Source organism: Balaenoptera musculus, chromosome 19, assembly GCF_009873245.2.
Source record: "Balaenoptera musculus isolate JJ_BM4_2016_0621 chromosome 19, mBalMus1.pri.v3, whole genome shotgun sequence".
Classification (NCBI taxonomy): domain Eukaryota; kingdom Metazoa; phylum Chordata; class Mammalia; order Artiodactyla; family Balaenopteridae; genus Balaenoptera; species Balaenoptera musculus.
The window spans coordinates 24,353,883-24,378,371 of record NC_045803.1 but is presented as its reverse complement, the minus strand read 5'-3'; the positions used below and the strand labels follow the sequence as shown (position 1 = coordinate 24,378,371).

General features: G+C 35.5%; 1 protein-coding gene across 4 annotated transcripts in view; it reads right to left on the bottom strand.

Annotated features, from left to right (window-relative positions):
- PHKB (phosphorylase kinase regulatory subunit beta) overlaps positions 1-24,489 on the bottom strand; it is a 199,119-nt gene that overhangs the window by 125,917 nt on the left and 48,713 nt on the right. For all 4 annotated transcript variants that reach the window (XM_036832518.1, XM_036832517.1, XM_036832520.1 and 1 more), the window contains 3 exons: positions 24,095-24,202; positions 21,250-21,330; positions 12,013-12,128 (listed from right to left, as the gene is read on the bottom strand). In XM_036832518.1, coding sequence (XP_036688413.1) covers positions 12,013-12,128; positions 21,250-21,330; positions 24,095-24,202 — 305 coding nt within the window. The remainder of the gene's footprint in view (positions 1-12,012; positions 12,129-21,249; positions 21,331-24,094; positions 24,203-24,489) is intronic.

Below are 24,489 nucleotides of genomic sequence, written 5' to 3'. Positions count from 1 at the left end.
AGCAAAGTTTTTAAACTGAAAAATACAATAATCAAAAGCTCAGTGAACAGGAGGAAGGAGACAGAAGAAAGAATAGCTAAACTGGAAGATAAAACAATAGAAATTATCAAATCTGAACAAAAGAGAGAAAATAGACTTAAAAAAAACAAACGAAGAGAACCTCAGGGACCTGTGGGACTTCAACAAAGATTTAACATTCATGTCATTGGACTTCCTGAAGGAGAGGAGAGAAATGACAGAGTTAAAAAAAAAAAAAAAAAAAAAAAAGCACTTGAAACAATGGCAGAAATTTTCCCAATTAGCAAGAGACAAAAAGCTGAGTGAAACTCAAACAGAGTAAAATAAAAATATCCATTCTAGAACACATCATAACTTCTGAAAACTAAAGACAAAGAAAAATCTTGGAAGTAGCCAGAGAAAACAATTTACCTACAGGGGAAAAGCAATTAAATAACAGTGACTTGCTTATAAGAAACCACAAAAGCTAAAAGGATGTGACCCAAGAGTTTTTAAGCATTGAAAGAAAAGAATTGTCAACCTAGAACCTTATACCAATAAATATATTGTCTATTTATTTATTTAAGCAAGGCATTCTCAGATGAAGGAAAAATAAGAGATCTGTCACAAGCAGATCTACCCTAAAAGTATGACTAAAGTAAGTTCTTAAAACAGAAAGGAAATGCTAGATAGATAGATAGAAAGAATATGGTAAACAAAAATACTGATAAATACAATAGGCTTTTCTTCTCCTCTTGAGTTTTATAAATTATGTTTGACAGTTACAGCAAAAGTTATAACACTGTGGTTCTAAATGTATATGGAGGAAATATTAAGATAATTATATTATAATAAATGGGGGAGGGTAACATGACACAAATGAAGGTAAGGTTTCTATAATCCCTCTAACTGGTAAAATGATGACATCAATACACTGAGTACATATGTATACATAATAATATAGAGCAACCACTAAAAAGCTATAAAAAAGATACATTCAAAACCACTATAGATAAATCAAAACGGAATTCTAAAAAATGTTTAAGAACACACAGGAAGGTAGGAAAAAGAAAACAGAGAAATGAAAAACAGAGAGAATAAACACAAAACAAAAATAAAATGGCAAAGTTAAGCCCAAACATATCAATAATTACATTAAATGTAAAAGGTCTAAATATGGCAATTAAAAGAAAGATTGGCAGAGTTGATTTAAAAACATAACCCAACTATATACTGTCTGCAAGAAACTTATTTCAAATACAATAATATAGGCAGGTTGAAAGTAAAAGGATTTTAAAAAGAAATATCACGCAAAAAAGCAAAAGAAAGCATATAACTGAAGTCCCAAGCCCAAGTATTTGGAGATGGGGCCTTTGGGAGGTAATTTGGCTTAGATTAGGTCAGGAAGGTGGGGCCCCAATGAATGACGGGATTAGTATGTCCATGCCACACAGCAAGTAGGATCTTAGTTCCCTGACCAGGGATCAAACCCGCACCCCTTGCAGTGAAAGCATGGAGTCTTAACCACTGGACCACCAGGGAGGTCCCGGGATTAGTATCCATTTAAGAAGAGATGCCAGAAAGCTTGCTTTCTCTCTCCCTCTCTGCCATGAGAGGACATGGCAAGAAGGTGACCATCTGCAAATCAGAAGAAAGTCCTCACCAGAGAACAGAAATGGCTGGCAACTTGATCTTGGATACTCTAGGATACTCTAGTCTCCAGAACTATAATAAATAAATTCCTGTCGTTTAAGCTACCCAGTCTATCGTACTTTGTTATAGTAGCACAAATCAACTAATACAATTCTATATAACAAGAGTATATATATTTTTTCCAGTGCCCACCTACATATACCAAGAGATCATACCTTGGCCATAAACAGAATCTCAAGACTATAAAAGAACTGAAATTATACTGTGTTCTCTAACCACAATGGCATCAAACTAGAACCAATAATAGGACAACAACAGGAACATCTCCCAACACTTGTAAAGAAAACGATACACACCTGTCTACATAATCCACATGAACCAAAGAGGAAGTTTCAAGTGAAATAAAAAAATAGTCTGAACTGAATGAAAATGAAAATATAACATCAAAATTTATGTAGTATAACTAAAGTGCTGAGAGGGAAATTAACAGCACTAAATGTATATATTAGCAAAGAGAAAAGCCTCAAATCAATTATCTAAGCCCAATGTAATGAAGCTAGAAAAAGAGCAAAATAAACCTGAAGCAAACAGAAGGAAATAACATAGATAACAGCAGAAATCAATGACATTCAACACAGAAAACAGAAAAAATGAATGAAACAAACACCTGATTCTTTAAAGAGTTAAAGAAAATTGACACCTCTAGAAAGACTAACAAAGAAATAACACAAAACACGCATGACCAATATTAGGCATAATACAGGAGATATCACTACAGACACTGCAGACATCAAAAGCATAATGAGAAAATACTCTGAACAATTTGATGCACATAGCTTAGAAGGAATGAATCAATTCCTGGAAAAGCACAAACTATCACTACTCACCCGATATGAAATAATTTGAATAGCCCTGCAACTATTAAGGAAATTGAATCCATAATTTTCAAATGGTCAAAAAAGAAATCTGCATACCTAGATGATTTCATTGAAGAAATCTACCAAACATTTAAAGAAAAATTGACACCAATTCTACACAATCTCTTACAGAAAATAGAGGGAAAAAAACACTTCAGAGTTCATTTTATGAATCTAGCATTAACCTGATACCAAAACAAACCAAAGACAATACACAAAAAGAAAACTATAGACCAGTATCTCTCATGAATACAGACATTAAAATCCTTTTTCAAAAAATTAGCAAACGGAATTTAGCAATATGTGAAATGAATTACCACCATAACTGACCAAGTGAGGTTTATTTTAGGGATGCAAGGCCAGTTTGATAATCAAAAATCAATCAATATAATACACCATATTAGTAGGCTAAAGAATAAAATTGACATGATCATATCAGTGGTATTAGCAGAGGAATAGATACATAGAACCCAGAAATAGACCAATACAAATATGTCCACTTTATTTTTAACACAGCACAAAGGCATTTCAATGGAGGAAAGATGGCCTTTTCAACAAATGCAAATAATGTTGAAGCAATTGGACATTCATATGAAAAAAAAAATAAAAGAACTTCAACCTAAGTCTCATCACACCTTATACAAAGTTAACTCAAAATAGATCATGAACTTAAGTATAAGACATAACACTATATAACTTTTGCAAAACAAGCCATCAGAGAAAATCATCAGAATCAAGGGTTAGGCAAAGAGTTGTCAGACTTTACACCAAAAGCCCAATCCATGAAGGGAAAAATTGATAAAATGGATTTCATAAAAGTTTTGCACTAACAAAAAAACAAGCTACAGACTGGGAGGATATATTTGCAAAACAAAGAACTGACAAAGGACTAGTATCAAGAATTATATAAAGAACTCTCAAAAATCAACAATAAAAAACAATCCAATTAGAAAATGAGCAAAAGACATGAGACATTTTGCTGAAGAGGATATGCAGATGGTATATAAGCACATGCAAAGATCCAACATCATAATCCATTAGGAAATGCATATTAAAACCACAATAAGATATCACTACAAACCAATCAGAGTAACTAAAACAAAAAATAGTGATAACACCAAATGCTGGCAAAGATGCAGAGAAATTACATTACTCATACAGTGCTGGTAGGAATGTAAAGCAATATAGGAACTCTAAAAAACAGGCTTGCAGGGTTTTAAAAATCTAAACATGCAACTACCCACCAAATGAACTACTGGGCAGTTATCCCAGATAAATGAAAACTTTTGTTCACACAAAAACATATAAAAAAAAAATTTTTTTTTTTTTTTGGTTACTTGTGCTTTAGGTGTCATAGCTAAGGTGTGACCTTGTCTAACCCAAGGTCACAATAATCTACAACTACATTTTCTTCTAAGAGTCTTATACTTTTAGCTCTTACTACCGGTCATTGATCCATTTCCAGTTCATTTTTGTACATGATATGAAGTAGGGATCCAAATTCATTCCTTTACATATGGCTATCCAGTTGTCCCAGCACCATTTGTTGAAAAGACTACTCTTTTCTCTATAGATTATCTTTGTACCTTTGTCAAAATCAACTGACCATAGATGGGTTTATTTCTAGATCATTAATTCTACTGCACTGATCTCTATATCTGTTGTTATACCAGTACCACACTTTTTAAGTATTGTAGCAGATTACTGTAACTACAGTAAGCTCATTATTGTAGTAAATTTTGAAGTTGTAAAGTGTGACTCCTCCAACTTTGTTCTTCAAGGTTGTTTTGGCTATTCTGGGTCCCTTGCATTTCCATATAAATTTTAGGATCAGTTTTGTCAATTTCTACAAAAAAGACAGATTTTTGATAAAGAGTACATTGAACACAGGGTATCTTTCCATTCTTGTAGGTCTTCTTTAATTTTTTTCAATAATATTTTATAGTTTCTGATGTACAAGTCTTGCATTTTTGTTTATTCCCTCTACTTTTAAAATGAGGAAACTAAGCCCTGAGAGATGAAGTGTAAGTGGCTTTCAAATGCATCCTTACTTTCTCTTTGGTGAAAACTCTCTTCCCTTCTAGAATCTATGCAGATCATTTTACCCTGGTTCTCAAGAAGAACTGAGCCAATAATCTGGGATTAAGATACTGCCCTACTGCCTCAAATCTGCTGTCTAGCATTTCACTGCCTGAAGAAGTACCTGATGCTTCCACAGGTTAAACAAATTCCATAACAATTCACGTGGTACTGCTAGTATACTTAAGACAAGGGTCACAGTCTCTTTTTATAGCCAAAGTCACTTTAGAGAAATGACAAGGAGGAATAAAGTCCAAATGAAGAATATGTGGTGGTTTAACACACGTCTGCATTGAGGACACGGGGAGGGGGAAGGGTAAAATGGGACGAAGTGAGAGATTAGCACTGACATATATACACTACCAAATGTAAAATGGATGGCTAGTGGGAAGCTGCTGCATAGCACAGGGAGATCAGCTCGGTGCTTTGTGACCACCTAGAGGGGTGGGATAGGGAGGGTGGGAGGGAGGGGATATGGGGATATATATGTATACGTATAGCTGATTCACTTTGTTATACAGCAGAAACTAACACGACATTGTAAAGCAATTATACTCCAATAAAGATGTTTAAAAAAAAAACAAAACACGTCTTCGAAATCTTTGACACTTCTCCCATCACAAGGTGGAGCCTAATTCCACTCACTAGAATATAGCCTGGTCTTACTGACTCTTAACAAACAGGATGTGGTGAAAGTTATGCTGCATGATTTCCGAGGCTAGGTCATAAAAAGAAATACAGCTCCCACCTGGCCTGTGGGTTCTGAGACACTGAACCTTGGAACCTAGCCACCATGCTGTGAGCAAACTATATGGAAAAACTTCACACAGGTCTTCTGGCAGACAGCTCCTGCCAAAGTCCCAGTCAACACTCTGATACCTGAGTGAGGAAGCCTTCAAAGTTGACTCTAGCCCCAGCCACAACTGATGGCAAACATATGAGACCCTAAGCACCCTAGCTTAGGCTAGTCAACCCTCTGAACCATGAGAGTTAACAATAATAAAAGATTGTTGTTGTTTTATGCTTCTAAGTTTGGGGTTGTTTACTTGAAATAATAGGTAACCAGTTAAGAACCTAAGGCAGCTTCCTAACTGCACATGCACCCAGCACAATCATACCTATCCTTGCATACTTCAAATGGAAACCAAACAGTACCTGCATAAGAATTCTAAATTCTCAGAACCTAAGAGTTAGAAGAGCCCATAGGAGTCATATGTTCTGACAATGCATGCAAAAACATTCACTGCCGACTGGTTTTTTTGCTTAAGGATGTGTCCCCAATGCCCTAGGAGTCTCCATTAGCCCCCAGTGCACCAACGCTTACAGGCATTTAACCTAGTAATACCAGAAAACTTCCACTTACAGTGTGAGGTGTATGTGTTATTAAGACTATTCACAGTATTTTGAGAAGTGAGAGAAAATAACTTATTCAAAAGGCAAATACATAAAAAATTCTGTACTGGAGGAGATACATAATATAGCCAGTCCAAGGTTCTATGTTTAAAAATGATGCAAAAAGACAGCTAAGGGATGAATTTGGAAACTGTCTTCTAAATAAAGCATTACAAAAGAAAGAAACACTGTACCTGGACTATAGAAAAGGTCAAATTCTTACCATTTTTATCCCAATGCAATTGGTTGAACAATTGGACTTAATTGAAATTCAAAAATGTTAATTTATTATTTACTGGTTATTTAAAATTCTGGCAACAGCAAGCTATTTAGAAACAGAAGCACACTCCTATTGTGATCTTACATTTATTGGCAAATATAATATGTATGTTGTAAGAATTAGAAGTATTTTACTGGCACAAGACATTATCAGAAAATTATTCCATGATTAGTTAATGCACATATTAATATCAGGTGACTGTTACCAACAGAACATTCACCAATTTGATTCTTGCAAGGCATTACCTCAACACTTACTTACGGGAACTAAAATAAAGTGAAGTTTACCTGGGAGATAGTTTGTAATAAAGTTATTTATTGCATAAATGAAAGCTTTCCTAGAAAAGATGATGGGTTTGGACTAGGTGATTTAAAACCCACCATGGAATCCAAAAAATTAACTGGCAAGCATGGAAACAAAATTTACAATTTCCTATTCATTAACATTATGCTTTAACTCCCTAAGCTATCCAATCATATTTTCTGAAAGAAAAAGGACTTTACAGTACTATAGTTTTAATGGGTGTTCATGAATTGCTCAGTACAGAAAAAATACATAAAATGAAGCAGAATGGATGGATAGCTGCTTGTATCATAGCTCAATGACTGGAACATCAAAAATGACTTAAGGAGACTAAGTAGTTACTTTAAATAACAAGCACTGTATGAAATAAAATGATCACTAAAAGCATCTTAAACTGAGTAAAGTAGAGCTATGTGGTTACTTATCTGATAGTTTAGTGATAGCTTTCCTCATTGGAAAAGCCTAGAGAACAGAACATAAAACCGTAAAACAGAAAAAAAAAAACCACACACACAAAAAAACCAATAATCTTTCCATTTGGGCATATATTACTAAATTACTACTAAGTTTTTACAGCTTTCCTTTTTGTTTCCCAATAGCCAAAAAATTCAAAGTTAGGTTTGGGATTCAATTCACATTTTATAGAAGACTCATCTCTTCTCCAAAACAGAGTTTTGGTTTAAAGGGTTTAAAGATAGCCCCAAGGAGTAGAAATATCCTTACATAAATGAGGAAGGGAAAATATTAAAATTAAAAACTTGAATTAAACTTGGAGCAGCTAAGAGGACTACCTGGATATGTAACTCTGGGGATTAAGAATTAGTGTTATAATAAATAGGTACCAAAAGAACATATGAAGGAAAATGCAATTAAATCAAATAATATAAGATTTTTAAATGTAAGGCAATTTATTAAAAGACTTAGAGAATGAACAGAAGAAAAAAGGAGAATTATTTGAAATAGTTCCAGACACCCTAGGAGAAACTAAAAGGAGCATGTTGCTTGAGGAAAGTTAAGTCAACAGAAAAATCAGGAGAGCAGCGAATGGTTACTTAGGAAACATTTAGAGTTATACTGAACTTAGAGCAATGGACTCTTTTACCAAATCCCTGAAAAGGGTGAGGCTGCTGCAAGAATGGTGTTGGTTAAATGTAATGAGATCACTTTTTAGAAAAAAATTCTGAAGTTTATCTAAGAAATGCTAAATAATTCAAGAATTTGGACTAAAAGAGATACCAGCAAACCTGGGGCTGAAAACAGTAGAATCAGGAAGGGACTGACAAAAGCATTATGCTGAATCAAGCTTTACTGATTGCTAAGCAAAGATATCCCTGAAACTTAGCAACATGTCCCCAAGATTGTACACCCTGCTGTTCTTTCAAACCTTAGGAAAACTTTTTCAGACTTTAAATTACAACGTGATACAGTAAAAATAACATTGGATTTAGAGGCCAACCACCTGGAATTCAGTTCTAGCTCTACTCCCTTTTGATTTGTATCATTTAAGGAGTGGAGGGGAGGAAATTATAAAACCTTCTAAACTTTAGCTTCCTCCTGTATAAAAGGTAGTAATGTTTCCTGCTTGGCCTAAATAAAAATTATTCTGTAACTGTACAGTGCTACAGATTGCAATTATTAGAGGACCACTGAGCATGGATGTTGAAGAGAGAGCCTCTATCCTCAGAATACTATGTGTAGAGACTTCCCTGGTGGCACACTGGTTAAGAATCCACCTGCCAACACAGGGGACATGGGTTTGATACCTGGTCCGGGAAGATCCCACACGTCACGAAGCAACTAAGGGCGTGCGCCACAACTACGGAGCCTGCACTCTAAAGCCCGCGCACCTAGAGTCCGTGCTCCACAACAAGAGAAGCCACTGCAGTGAGAAGCCCGCGCACCACAACAAAGAGTAGCCCCCGCTCGCCATAACTAGAGAAAGCCAAAGCACAGCAACAAAGACCCAAAACAGCCAAAAATATATAAATAAAATAAATAAATTTACTAAAAAAAAAAAGGAATACTATGTGTATGTGTTTTGGGGGCCCGGGGGGAGTAATCTTCTTTGATCAACATGCAGTTTAGAAGGGATGTGCACACCGTGGCAAAAGAAAAAGGGACATTTACCAAGCCAGTGAGCACAAGGCCTTAGTGAGCATCAAGGCGATAGTCAGATTGTGCTCTCTCTGATTCCTGCTAAGAAGGATTGCATGGCAGAGATGGAGAATGGCAAAGAAAGTTAGAGGGCAAAGGGCAGTATGAGTACTTACAGCAAGAATTACTATGTTTTATTTCCGGCTTTCTAAAATTATGAGAACAGCTTAAGGATATAACAAGGATATTGCCTTAAGCAATCCTTGGGTCAGATCCAACTAGGCACAGATAGTTCTGGGATGTCTTACAACAACAGACTAAGAGGTGTGACTTAATCCCTTACTGATAGTGGCTCTACATTCTACTCCCTGGGCATAAGCACAGAACAGATTGCCAACGAACACAGGAAAGGATGCTCAACATCACTAATCATTAGAGAAATGCAAATGAAAACTACAATGAGGTATCACCTCACATCAGTCAGAATGGCCATCATCAAGAAATCTACAAACAATAAATGCTGGAGAGGGTGTGCAGAAAAGGGAACCCTCTTGCACTGTTGGTGGGAATGTAAATTGATACAGCCACTATGGAGAACAGTATGGAGGTTCCTTAAAAAACTAAAAATAGAACTACCATATGACCCAGCAATCCCACTGCTGGGCATATACTCTGAGAAAACCATAATTCACAAAGAGTCATGTACCACAATGGTCATTGCAGCTCTATTTACAATAGCCAGGACATGGAAGCAACCTAAGTATCCATCGACAGATGAATGGAGAAAGAAGATGTGGCACGTATATACAATGGAATATTACTCAGCCATAAAAAGAAATGAAATTGAGTTATTTGTAGTGAGGTGGATGGTCCTAGAGTCTGTCATACAGAGTGAAGTAAGTCAGAAAGAGAAAAACAAATACCGTATGCTAGCACATATATATGGAATCTAAAAAAAAAAAAGACTCAAGGGAAAAGTTACTGAACAAAGAAAATGAGAATTCTTAATCAAGAGGTTTTTTTTAATTAAGCAATCTTTTTTCAGTTAGAAACCTAAAATTTAAGCAGCAAATCATAATCAAAGGAAAGGTTGTTCAACCATGGGATCATAAAAAAAAAATGGTTCTGATGAACCTAGGGGCAGGACAAGAATAAAGATGCAGACATAGAGAATGGACTTGAGGACATGGGGAGGGGGAAGGGTAAGCTGGGACGAAGTCAGAGAGTGGCACTGACATATATACACTACCAAATGTAAAATAGCTAGTGGGAAGCAGCTGCATAGCACAGGGAGATCAGCTCGGAGCTTTGTGACCACCTAGAGGGGTGGGATAGGGAGGGTGGGAGGGAGATGCAAGAGGGAGAGGATATGGGGACATATGTATACATATAGCTGATTCACTTTGTTATACAGCAGCAACTAACACAACAATGTAAAGCAATTATACTCCAATAAAGATGTTAAAAAAAAAAAAGAAAGATATTGGTCTCCCACCACTGCTGCCATCACTGCAGCATCCGTGAGTGCCATAGGGCTCAGGTCTCCTGTAGTTTCAAAACAGACCATTTTGGCAGCAGAGGTGACATATCTAAAATTGGCCTGTGGATATCTGAGCTAAGAAGCATTTGGGGAAAAAAAAGGTTTGAAGTTCTTTTAAGTGTTCTACCATGGAAAATTAGAAGATGAATGCTAAATGTATAAAACCCATCATCCAAAGCTAAATGGCAAACTTCATTTCCCATCCATTTGAATAAAACGGGCCTGCTACAATTAAGATTAATTTTGCATGGAAAAGGTAGCAAAGAACATCACTTAATGATCTTCTAAGCCTTGAAATAAAATTCTTAATGATTCAATTTAAAGATGGCACCTCAGTTACAGGAAAACATGTTGGAGCCTCTGTTTTTTTCACTAGGGACCTCTCAATACCCTCACTTTCTAGGGTTAATGGTAACTTTTACCCAAGGTTCTTTCTGAGTTTACTACAATTTTTATAAATAGGAAAAACCCTACTCCAAATATTTTATACTGAAAATAATGTCAGTGGGACCACACTGGCATATATTAAATACTTATTAAAAAGCAGAAAAGGGGCCCGATAAATCATAAATACTGAAAAGGTAAATTTAAAAAAATCACCTTTTCCAATCATATAAACTTTCTGTCTTGAATTTGACTGATAATCTGGAATGTTGAGAACTTATAGCTGAAATATAATGTTATCTTCCTATTTTTAGTATTTGCCAGAATTTGTTTAATGTCTGAATTGAACTGTACCACAAACTATTTCTCTCCTCTACTGTCTTCCTTACATATTGCTATTTATTCTACTCTGTACTATAAAAATGCCTCATATGAATCATAAAACTTATAGAAAAGTTTGTATGTTAGCTGTCTGGAGTTAAATGAAAAATCCTTTTTGTTTCAATCTTTGTTATTAAAATATTCTTAAATATGTGAGTATACTTACATTTCAGTGGTTACTTATGCCAGGTGTTCAAATGCTTTATATATACTAACTCAATCATTACAACAACTTTATAAAGTAGAGTACATTACTATCTCCATTTTATAAATCAGGAAACTGAGGCACACAGACCTTATACAGCTAGTGATCTGGAGCCAGTTTTTAGTTTACTAATATCTTATATCAGCTTAATTTTTTGTGTGTAATTAGTCCTTCTATCCAAAAAAGTACAGAGCTGCAGATTCCTCTTAACCAGTGTTTCCTAAACTGTTTCTTCAAGTCTCAATAAAGAGACTAAACTGACCTATAGCTGATAACATTTAGGTTCTTCAATCTTTTACTGCGAAATGGATAGGACTAATTGAGCTGCATTTTTTAGTTAAACAAAATATAAAGGGTATGAGTATCTCTTGTTATGATAAAAATCAGCTCTATAACACGAAAGGGAATTTTACATGCAACGCATACACAATTGCTGTTTGGCAATTTTAATGTACTTGATCTTTCAAACAGTGTCATTTCAAAGAGGAAAAAGAAAATGACTTGGTTGAGCAGAAAGGCCAAGCCTTGGACTGGATACTGATATGCATGTACTGACACCTTGGGAAGCTGGGAAAGACACCCTGCTCTTTTCCTGTATCTGTTGATGGGCACTGAGAGCAGGCTCTTCCTTTAATTTTAAGTGAATTTCATCTGAATCACATATAGAAAAAAAGGAGATGAAAATTACATAGAAACCAGAGTTCCAATCTAGTTCTTTGATTTTTATTCATGCTCCACACATTTAAATTAAAACAAACAAACAAACACTCAGAAATCAGCAAATTACCTCGAATGCAGCTCTGTGCTGCCATTATTATATTTGCTTCCTCTTTCCCAGACACCAAAGTCAGGCACACGGTAAACTCTTTCCACACAAAATACAAGGTTCTGAATAAAAGAGACCTAAAAGAAAAGAGATGAAACATAAGGACACGTGAAATAACAGGACCTTTAGATATTGATAAGAACAATCAGATATTTGAAAATTTGGATTTGAAATTCAAAATGTATTTGCCAAAAAAAAAAAAAAATGTATTTGCCTACCAACACTTTTTTAACATGCTGAAATTTTTGTGATTATTACATTACTATGAATACGCTCTTATATCCGGTTTTTCTAATATAAAGCCTAAAGTGAGAACCTAATATAAACAGTACAGAAATAAAATTTAAATCCTGTCCATGTTCCAACTATAATTCTTCAATGATGGATCTATCAGCATTATGGTTCATGAGGGCTGTGCATCTTAAGAATTAAGAAAAATATAAAGCACTGTTTTATACCAGATAATAATATTTGGAATCTAAAATGTCAAATGTTAAAGAAGTCTAACACTTTGGAGATAAAAAGGTATTTTTCAGTTCTAAAATGAGTCAGTCTCATGTTAGGTCAACCTAGAGTCTTGAGTTTATTACTCATGGAATCTGATCTTCCTCCTGCCTTTTCTATAGCTATAGGTACCCATTTTTATACACTTAAAGCTTACAGTTGGAGATGGGCCCAACCAATAGGCCAGGAATCACAGCTTTCATGTAAAGATTTCAAACATTTGATTAAATTTATACTTTCAATAGTAACTATGGAAAGCAAAGATTACGGTCAGTTCTTACTTAATAAAAGTTTATTCATTTTAATAAAAACAATATCTTATGTGGGCTACTGGTCCTAATTACAGGGTTTTTAATTTAGTCATCATGTTTGGTTCAATACTGCATACTGAATATGTGCATCTTGTCTACCCTTCGTCTCGCTATCCCCTAAAGTGGCAATACATATTCCCCGACCTCCACCCTACACACCTAATTAATTTAATGTATATATTCTTAAGAATGACACATAATAACACTAAAAACCAAGGTAAAGTTCCACCAGTAGACTAGAAACTTTGAGAAATTATAGAAAAAGAGAAAGCAGTAGGGAAGAATTGGTTGAGAAATCAGAGCAGAGGAAAACACAGCCTCTTAAAATGATTCTTCCTTGCTCTCTAGGGTCTCTAGCAAGTCTCTAAGCCCAGAGTTAACAAATACATTGATCAAGAGTTGACCAGGAAGCAGTCTACATACGTTCTCTCACAAATGATGAATGGCTGAGGCAGCTGAATCCCTGACCTTTTCATTCTCAATCCCAACATACAGATATCTGCCCTCAGAGCCAAGAACAGCTCACGCATTTCAGTGAAGGAAAAAGCAATTAGGGTGTTGGGGCCTCACAGAAATATAACAGAGCATTCTAGGTTTTCATAAAACACAAACCTATCCTGTCACTTCTCCACCAAAGAGTGGAGCAGTACACACCTCCAGTAAACTTTTTTTTACTTCAAATATCAGGGAGGGTCTTCCCAGCTTTCCCAATTTCTTGTTACCTTACCTATTTCCCTAAGGAAAACCTGCCTATATAAAAATCCTGGTGTAATTTCATAAAACCTGATGTCTTCAGCTTTTCCATGGTCTTTAGAGTTATTTAGATTCTATAAAACTTACAGGAAATACTTTATACTTGTCAGGTCTCCAAGTTAAAAGATTTGAAACCATCTAAATCCTTCTTCTTATGACAAACTTCTTAAGTATATAGTCCATATACTTGCTTCTTCCCCCTCTTAGGAGGACTTTAGGACCAGGGCTGGGCCCAAGTGAGGCAGTCTGCTCAGGCTGCATGAATGGTGTAATAGTTGGCCAAGAAGGTATTTTTGGCTAATAAGCCCCATAAGTAAAACTAAAATACCACTTACGTTCCAGTTCCGCAAAAAAGGAGTTTAGAAATTGCCATTCCACTTCATCCTAACAAATAAAAAGCTTTTTAACTCTTCTTGGATCCATGAGAGAGGGGAGGACACAGAGCAAACTGCTGTCCCAAGACTGGAGAGATCCACAGGCAGAAACAGTTATGGCTCCCTAGAGCATAGACTCATGAGCAGAAACCACCTAGGGTATCAGTGATGGGGTAGTTAAAACCTGAACTGTAACTGACAAATTGTTAGAGGCTCACTTAAAAACTCTTGAAAGTTAAAAAGTCCAGGGTGACACAGTCACAATGTGGTCCCCACAATATTGTGAGATTTACCTCCAAGAGCTCAGCCAGGCTCCCACAGAAAATATCCTAGGAAAATCCCCTGTGGCTTCCAGCAAGGAGAGGGGAAAAGTAACCATTTTGAAATACATTGAAACATTCTGTTTTTCTTAAGAGGGTCTCCCCTTAGAGGAAACTAGTTAATCAAAGCCAGACCTGCTGGGCTATTTTCAGAGCCTAACTGACTCGGGAAGGGAAATACCCAATTCCAGCCAGCTCTAACCTTCCACATGGGGAACAGAAATTTTCAATTCCAGCCTACCAGAGCCATCCTGCCCTACCTAAGGGGAGAGAAAAAAACTGAAAACACTTATGAAGTTCATAGTCCAGAGGCACAGGCTAACTAACAGACTGAGACCTAATCGTAGGATTATAGAAGGCTAACTAAAAGACTGCCTAGGTCCATGAGCTGATCACGCCCTCTTTGAACCGTTCCTCTAAAACTCCTCACTACCTCCTCCAGGTAGGTACACACAGTTTTGAGGGCATTAGCCCGCTGTGGCCCCCTTTGCCTGGCAAAGCAATAAAGCTATTCTTTTCTACTTCACCCAGTAAATAAATAAATAAATACTGCCTAATCATAGCAAAATAATAGCAACAATGTATTGATAACTGATTATGTTTATGACTATATCTTACGTGTGTATATGTTTATGTATGCTTATATATAAATAAAATAAATGACAGCAAAGATACAAGGGATAAGAGGAAGGAATTAGGATTATTTTGTTATTATAAAGTACTCACACTATGTGTGAAGTAGTATAGTGTTATTTGACAGTGGACTTATTTGTTGTAAAAGTATATTGCAAACTCCAGGGCAACAAGTAAAAGAAGTAGGAAAAAAATGAAATGTAAATGATATGCTAAAAAAGGAGAGAAACAGAATCATATAAAAAACTCAATTAGAGCAAAGGGAAAAAAAGAGTGGAAGACAAAAATAGACAAACAATAAGGGCAACAAATAGAAAACAGTAACCAATATAGCAGATAGTAATCCAACTATATCAATAATCACTCTGAATGTCAATGTTCCAAATGTACCTATTAAAAGACAGAGATTGTTAGAGTGGATCAAAAACCATGACCTAACTATATGTTGTCTATAACAAACCCACTTTCACTATAAAGACACATATAGATTTCAAATAAATAAATGGTGAAAAATATACTATGCTAACACTAATCACCAGACGAGAAAGCTGAAATAGCTATTTAATTTCAAACAGAGCAGACTTCAAAGGAAGGAAAGTTATTAGGGATAAAGAAGGGCATTACATAATAATAAAGGAGTTGATTCTCTAAGAAGACATAACAATCTTTAACATGTATATGCCTAACAACATCAAATTGTGAGGAAAAAAAGCAATAGAATTGGAAAGAGAAACAGATGAATTCTCTATCAGAGTTTAAGACTTCAACACCTCTCTATAAGAAACAGATCCAGCAGGCAGAAAATCAGTAAGGATATAGTTGAACTCAATGACATCATGAATCAACTGGATATAAAGGACATTCACAGACTATTTCACTGCAGAACAGCAGAATATATGTGCTTCTCAAGCTTACATGGAACACTCACAAATACAGACCACATTCTGGGTCAAAACCACACCTTAACAAATGTAAAAAGATATAAATCATACAATGTCTGCTCTCAGTCCACAAATGATTAAACTAGACATCAATAACAGAAAGACAACTGGAAAATCCCCAAACATGAAGATTGAACAACATAATAGTAATACTATATGGGTCAAAAAAAAAAAAAAAGAAATGAAACAGCTTTTCAAAATTTTAGGGATGCAGTGAAAGCAGTGTGAAAGGGAAATTTATAGCACTGAATGCATATATTAAAAAAGAAGAGATCTAAAATCAATATTCTAAGTTTCTACTTTAGAAAACTAGAAAAAGAGCAAATTAAATCCGAAGTAAGAATAAGTAAAGAAATAATAAGAATTAGAACAGAAACCAATGAAATTGAAAACAGGAATTTAAGAGACAAAAACAATGAAACCAAAAGCTGGTTCTTTGAAAATAAAATAAATAAGCTTCTAGCTATGCTAACTAAGGAAAAAAAGAGAGAGGACACAAATTACTATTAACATAAACAAAAGAGGGGACATCACTACATTTCCCGTGGCAATTAAGAGTAAAATAAAGGAATAGGAAGAGTAACTCTATGTCCATAAATTTGATAACCCAGATGAAATAGACCAAGTCCTTGAGAGCCACAATACAACAAAACCAACAAAAAAAGAAACAGATAATCTAAATAGACCTGTATCTATTAAAGAAATTGAATCAATAATTATGATCTTCCAAAACAGAAAGCATCAGTTCTAGATGGGTTCACTGGTGAATTCTACCAAATGTTTAACGAAGAAATTTTATCAATTCTCTACAATCTCCTTCAAAGGATAAAAGCAGAGGGAATACTTCCTAACTCATTCTGTGAGGCCAGCAATACCTTAACACCCAAACCAGACAAAGACATTATAAGAAAACTACAGACCAATATCCCTCATGAACATAGATGCAAAAATCCTCAACAAAATATTTGCAAATTGTGCTTCCCTGGTGGCGGAGTGGTTGAGAATCCACCTGCCAATGCAGGGGACATGGGTTCAAGCCCTAGTCCGGGAAGATCCCACATGCTGCAGAGCAACTAAGCCCATGTGCCAAAACTACTGAGCCTGAGCTCTACAGCCCGCGAGCCACAACTACTGAGCCCGTGTGCCTTAACTACTGAAGCCCGTGTACCTAGAGCCCAGGCTCCACAACAAGAGACGCCACCGCAAGGAGACACCTGTGCACCAAAAAAAAGAGTAGCCCCCACTCGCCACAACTAGAGAAAGCCCGCACGCAGCAACGAAGACCCAATGCAGCCAAAAATAAATAAATAAAAATAAATACATTTATAAAAATATATATATATTTGAAAATTGAATCCAAAAAAGTATAAAAAAGAATTATACCACACCAAGTAGAATTTATCTCAGGCATGCCAAGCTGATTCAACATTAGAAAATCTATTACTGTAATACATCACAACAAAAGACTAAAAAAGAAAAATCACATGATCATTTCAACAGATGAAGAAAAGTATTTGACAAAATCCAATACTGATTCATGATCAAAAACTCTTGGTAAACTAGGAATAGAGGGGAACTTTCTCAACTTGAAATGGACTATTTACAAAATATATACAACTAAAATCATATTTAATGGTGAGAAACTCAACGCTTCCTCAGTAAGATCAGGTACAAGGCAAGCATGTTCCTTCTTGCCACTCCTTTTCAAGATCATACTGGAAGTCCTTGCTAATTTAATAGGGCAAGGAAAGGAAATAAAAGGTATTCAGATTGGGAAGGAAAACATGAAACTGTCTTTGGTGGCAGATGACATGATCATCTATGCAGAAAGTCCAAAACAATCAACAAAAAAACCCTGGAACTAATAACCAAATATAACAAGTTGCAGGATACAAGTTTAATATATAAAAGTCAATTACGTTCCTATATATCAACAATGAGCAAGTGGAATCTAAAATTAACACCCCCAAAAATGAAACAGGTATAAATCTAAGGAAATATATATAAGATCTATATGAGGAAAACTACAAAACTGATTAATGTCATCAAAGAAGGACTAAATAAATGGAGAGGTATTTCATGTTCGTGAATAGGAAGACTCAATATTGTCAAGGTATCAATTCTTCCCAAATTGATCTATATATTCGATATAATCCCAACCAAAGTACCAGCAAGTTATTTTATGGATATTAACAAACTGATTCTAAAGTTTTTACAGAGCAGCAATAGACCCAGAATAGTCAACCCAATTTTGAAGAAGAACTAAGTTGGAGATATCACACTACCCAATTTCAAGATTTACTATAAAGCTATGGTATTCAACACAGTGTGGCATTGGCAAAAAAATAAACAAACAGATCAAAGGAACAGAAAAGAGAGCCCAGAAATAGAACCCCGTAAGTATAGTCAACTGATCTTTAACAAAGGAGCAAAGGTAATACAATGGAGAAAAGACAGTCTCTTCAACAAATGGTGCTGGAACAAATGGACATCCTCATTAAAACAAAAAAATGAATATAGAGAGAGAACTTATATCCTTTACAAAAGTTAACTCAAAATGGATCATTGACCTAAATGTAAAAGCAAAACTATAACTCCTAGAAGACAACACAGGACAATATCTAGATGACCTTGGGTATAGAGATGCCTTTTTAGATAAAACGTCAAGGAAACAATTTAGGAAAGAAATAATTAATAATCTGGACTTCAATACAATTAAAAACTTGTGCTCTGTGAAAAATAATGTCAAGAGACTGAGAAAACAAGCCACAGATTGGGAGAAAATGTTTACAAAAGACACACCTGGGGCTTCCCTGGTGGCGCAGTGGTTGAGAATCTGCCTGCCAATGCAGGGGACACGGGTTCGAGCCCTGGTCTGGGAAGATCCCACATGCCGCGGAGCAAATGGGCCCGTGAGCCATAATTACTGAGCCTGCACGTCTGGAGCCTGTGCTCCGCAACAAGAGAGGCCGCTACAGTGAGAGGCCCGTGCACCGTGATGAAGAGTGGCCCCCACTTGCCACAACTAGAGAAAGCCCTCGCACAGAAACGAAGACCCAACACAGCCATAAATGAATGAATAAATAAATAAATGAATAAATAAAAATTAAAAAAAAAAAAAAAAAAAAAGACACACCTGATAAAGCACTGTTATCCAAAATATACAAAGAACACTTAAAACTCAACAAAAGAAAACAATTTGACTAAAAAAAATTAATTAACATTCTATGTTTGCAATGCATATTTACAATTCTGTGATTCTGGTATTCTAGCCCTTGAATACTTATAACCCATACCTTTGTTTTATACCCAATTATGAAATATATCCATTTGGATTTTCCATTAAACACCATGTTCTAAATTCTTCCACCATTTGTAAGTACTTCTCAATTCTGTTTTTCACCGTAAGACCACTGGTTTTCTATGCTCTAGGTCTAGAAACACATCTGTGGCTACTGTGTCTTCTTTATCCCCCATATCATTCTGACACCAAGGTCTGCTATTTTTCACACCATTTTTGTTGTCAAAAAGGTTCTGTGAATCTTGACACAGTATCACAATTCTCATGTCTAACATTCAAACCCTCCATCATCTTCCCACCCTAAGCCTGCGTGCCAGTTACTCCACAGTCTGGCAGGAACCGTAGATTCCAAATGGGCTTGGTCTTGCTCATTTCAACTGAAACACTTTTCTATGAACCTTCCTTTAGTCCCAGTTCAAATCTCCCCTACTTGGGGCAAACTCTGACTTCTTTCTCCTAACTCAAACTGCACTAGACCACAGTTCTTAATTTTTCTTTGTTTAATGTGTTTTTTCCCTCCACCTCTAATTAGTATTCAGGTCTACCATCTCTTATTTACAATACGAAAATCCCACAAACTCTGAAACTCATTTTTTCTTAACTCATTTGTCAGCAAAACCCATAACTGACATCAGATTATCTGCCTTATTTATCGTACTTTATGTGAATATGCATATGTCAATGTAAAAATATTAAGGTGCTATGTATGTGGTTTTGCCCTAAACCCTGCTGGGGTTATAACATAAATAAGGTATCTTATCACCTTTTCAAAACACACACAAAAAATTGATATCTAAAACTTTTTTGGTCCCAAAGGTTTCTTCTTCTTTTTTTTAAATAAATTTATTTATTTATTTTTGGCTGCGTTGGGTCTTCATTGCTGCGCGCGGGCTCTCTCTACTTGCGGCAAGAAGGAGCTACTTTTTGTTGCGGTGCGCGGGCTTCTCATTGCAGTGGCTTCTCTTGTTGCGGAGCACAGGCTCTAGGCGCGCATGCTTCAGTAGTTGCGGCTCACAGGCTCTAGAGCGCAGGCTCAGTAGTTGTGGCGCACAGGCTCAGTTGCTCTGTGGCATGTGGGATCTTCCTGGACCAGGGATTGAACCCGGGTCCCCTGCATTGGCAGGCGGATTCTTAGCCACTGCGCCAGTAGGGAAGTCCTAATTTCTTCTTATCATTATTGATTCTTTATTATATAGCTACACTTCTAAAGAGGTTTTACTTATGTGTATTAAAAAGGCACAACTGGATGAATGTATAAGATTATGAACTGCTAGAGGGCAGGACTACATGTACCAATTTCACAGCACCCTCAGTGCAGTTCAGTGATGACTGTGGTGTTTAGTATATGATACAACTGTTCTCCCTGCATGGATCACAGGAGAAAAATAATAAGTATATAGTATACCTGCTCTTTGATGGAATTCTCACTGTATAGACCATCTCAATAATGAAAGCTTTTTGCTCCATCTGTGGCCATATTTCAAAATGTGTTAGCACGTGGGTCTGTCTGTGTGTTTGTTCAAGCATTATTGCCTATGAAAGAAATGTTTCTCAACTTTGTCATATAAATTATTTTCAAATACCCTAATAAGAAAAAGAACATGGTACTTATCTTTTGGAAAGCATCAAGAACTCTACTGAGGTTGGACAAATAAAAATAACAAAATATAATAAACGTATTTTTTTACTTTTAAAAGGATGGGTTACAAAAAGTAATGATATGAAAGAAGACATAATAATTCTGAAAAAATCTGCAAATGCTATTTTATTTTCATTGTTACTAAAATTTCTGAAAGTTACAAGTTTTTATTTCAGATCACCTGAAATACAGCCTTCAGAGGAGTAAAGTTTTATAACCTGTTACATATTTTGTACATTTTTAAAGTGCTTTGCATTGAAAATATAAAGACTTTTTTGCCTGAGTAGCCAAAATCCAGTATCTGGCTATATGAATTTAAGAATAATCCATTTTATACAACTAAAAATAAGTTTGAAAAAGTAAAAGAAGAAAGATATTCTCAGAGATGAAATTTAGTACTAGAGAATTTGGAGAAATCATACCTCATCAGTGTTATAGATAATCTGGAGTCCTGAGGAAATCATTTCCACAAGGTAAAGGAGATAGAGTGACACTGCATTTATCTGAAAACAAACATTATAATAGGTTAAAGGAAACAACAAAAATACTATCTTATGAAATTAAATGTAAAAGCTAAAATTACAAGTCTTTTGCTCTAGTAGTGGCGTATAAAAACTATTTCCTTTCCTATGAAAAATAAAGGTGCTGTGGATTTAGTTCATAATAAAATCTCAACTTTGTATGTAAAACTCTAAAATCCTCAAATTCATTGTGATGGTTATAAACAGCTAATTAGGGACTATTTTTACAACATTTGCTTTCTAAGATTTATTTTTAAACTCTAGATCTAAGTACTTCTACTTTGAAACAGTTTTGCCCCACAGGCAGCTATGTAATGTCAATCCAACTCAAATGTATGTAAATGAAAAAACTGTTTGGCAATTAAGACATTAGGACTACGCCAGTACACCATAAACAACAGGCAGTGCATCTTGTATTCAGAGAATACAGAACTTATGTAAGCAACTGCTGGAACACAGTAATCAATAATTTAAAATCTATTTATGAACAAATGAGTTTTTTCTCTTAGTTTATTAGTTTATTAAAGATAAACATTATATGATCTAAACAAAACAAAGAAAAAGATAATAATGTCCACTTTAACCAAAAATAAAGATTCTCATGGAATTCTGAATGGGATGTTCTAAATTTTCTAGAGAAAACAAGCAGTGAAAGATAAATACTACAACATGGACAAACCTTGAAAACATTATGCTAAGTGAAAGAAACCAGTCACGTAAGACCATATGTTGTATGATTCCATTTATATAAATGTACAAAATAGGCTTATTCACAGAGACAGAAAGTAGACTGGTAATTGCCTAGGGTTGGGGTCTTTGAAGGAGGTGGGGAGTGACTGCTAATAGGTACAGGATTTCTTTATCGGGTGATGAAGATGTTCTGAAACTGACTGTGATGTTGGCTGCACAACTTTGTGAATATGTTAAAAACCACTGAGTTATATACTTTACATAGGCGAACTGTATATTATGCGCATTATATCTCAATAAAGCTGTTATGTAATAAACAAACAAATAAATAAATGGGAAGCAGTGAAATTTTTTCATTTAGCCAGCAAACTGCTAACTTGAGTTAAAAACAAAGAGAAGGCAAGATGTAATTTTCTCCCCATATAATTCTAACCCAAAAGATTATTACCCACTAACAGCCTTGGTACCTTGTGCCTTCCTTGACTCTCCTCCAGTCCTTTCTGAATAATTGACAGAAGGTTGGGGCAGAAAATTATTTGTGCCCTAGATGCCTTGGACAAAGCAGCCCTGGGCTGCCAGGGCCTACCAGTGGGGGTAGCTTTCTCAGGAACCATGACTATCGTGAACATCTCCTGATTTCCCAGCACTCAAAGTCCAGTGTGTGTCGGGGGTCTTGTCAAGGTCCAAGTGGGCCACATAAAAAGACAGAGGATTCCAGTTTTTAGGTATTTGAGATCAACATCAACTCTTGAGGGACTTTTCTCAGAACACAGTAGGGAAGAGTTTCATTCCATTGCCATGGTCACCCAAATATTTTCTTAGAGCACTGACACCGGCCTGTCAGAAATGACCTCAAAGAAATTTCATTACTATTGACAGCCACTTACAGCAACACCTCAAAGAGCTCACTGCTCTGACTTTCAGGAGGCTTCTGTGAGAAAATAACAGTAAGTGGTAAATTGTACAGGGACTACCAAATAACAGGTTGACCAGCATTTATTTGAAAGCTACCGTGTGCCAGGCACTGAGCTTAAATTCTGAGATACAAAAATAAATGAGCCACTATCTTCTGAAAACCCTATGTCAATAGTAAATGTACTTGTCAAAGCAAAAGGTACAGAAAACCTAATTAGGTGATAATTACAAGGAGAAGGTTGAGTAGTTACATATTCATGTAACACTAAATCTCCAAGGAACAGGTTACAAATAAGTATAAGAGTTTCTGCTGCCTAGAAATGGGGACACAACTTTCTGTGTTTGGAGGAGTCATACTAAAGTAAGACATTTCAGATCTCTAGAGAGAGAGGAACTATACAAAGGAGATACTCTTATTTTAGTAAGGAATATATGAATAAGTATTCTATCCTAAAGACTGCAGAACCAAATGATGAATAGGAAGAAAATCCATTAAAGATAAACAGCATATATAACATTTGTATCCTAGAAACAAGGCAATAGGATGTCCTGCTAAAAGGAGTACACAGATGTGAGAGAAAAAATGAAAACAAAACAAAGTCTTATGGTGTATTCTTAGCATATAACATTTACATACAAAATTTAATATAGTATGTAAGATAAAATTTATAGACTCCAGAAATGCCTTTGGAATTACATTTTAGTGGTATGTTTTTAGCTTTATTGAAGGTTGATATATTAAAAATGAACTGTCATGTAACAAAAACTTCTGATTTGCTGTTATATTACTGCTAATTGTCTTTTATTCCCTAGTTCCTAAATATTGAAATTCCTCTAAATTTGGTAATAAGAACAAGCTTTTGTCACTGAAAGAGCTGTAGGATTCCTTCTTCTAGATCGTAATAATATTATAATCTATCCACCTGCCCTTTTTGCTTTTGGACCAAGAACTCAGTCAAATTTAATGTTCAATCACAATACGTAATTCAGTCCTGGTGGGATTTCTTCATTTCATGGTTGATTTTCTACTACTGTTTTGAACAATTTATGAAATCTACTTTTTAAGAATTGTAAATAGCCTCAAATCTTCTATGATGTAGAGTATAAATGGAGAAGAAAATTTGTAATCTTCTCTTTTTACCTGAAGATGACCATATTCCTCATAGGAGAGAATCTCATCTCCTGTATGTACGTTGAAAACAGAGTGAAGACATGTTGTCGGGCGTGGATCCTGCTTAAACTGCTGGACCTAGAATCAAATATAAAATTTGAATAATGCTACTAATTCACATTCTCATTCAAGATCAGAGATTATAAATTATTTTTCAAGACATTTTTTAATGGGGAAAGCAACAGCTTATAGACAGAGGATAGAAAAAGGCAGAAGTGTTATTACTTTTTCTAAAGAAACAAGACACAGACAACTCATAACTATTAATTTAACAGTTAACACGATTGTTAAATACTTAATTGATATTTCACAAACACAGCAACTCAAGTGTAATAGGGAGCTTGTTAATGTAGTAGCATTGGCTT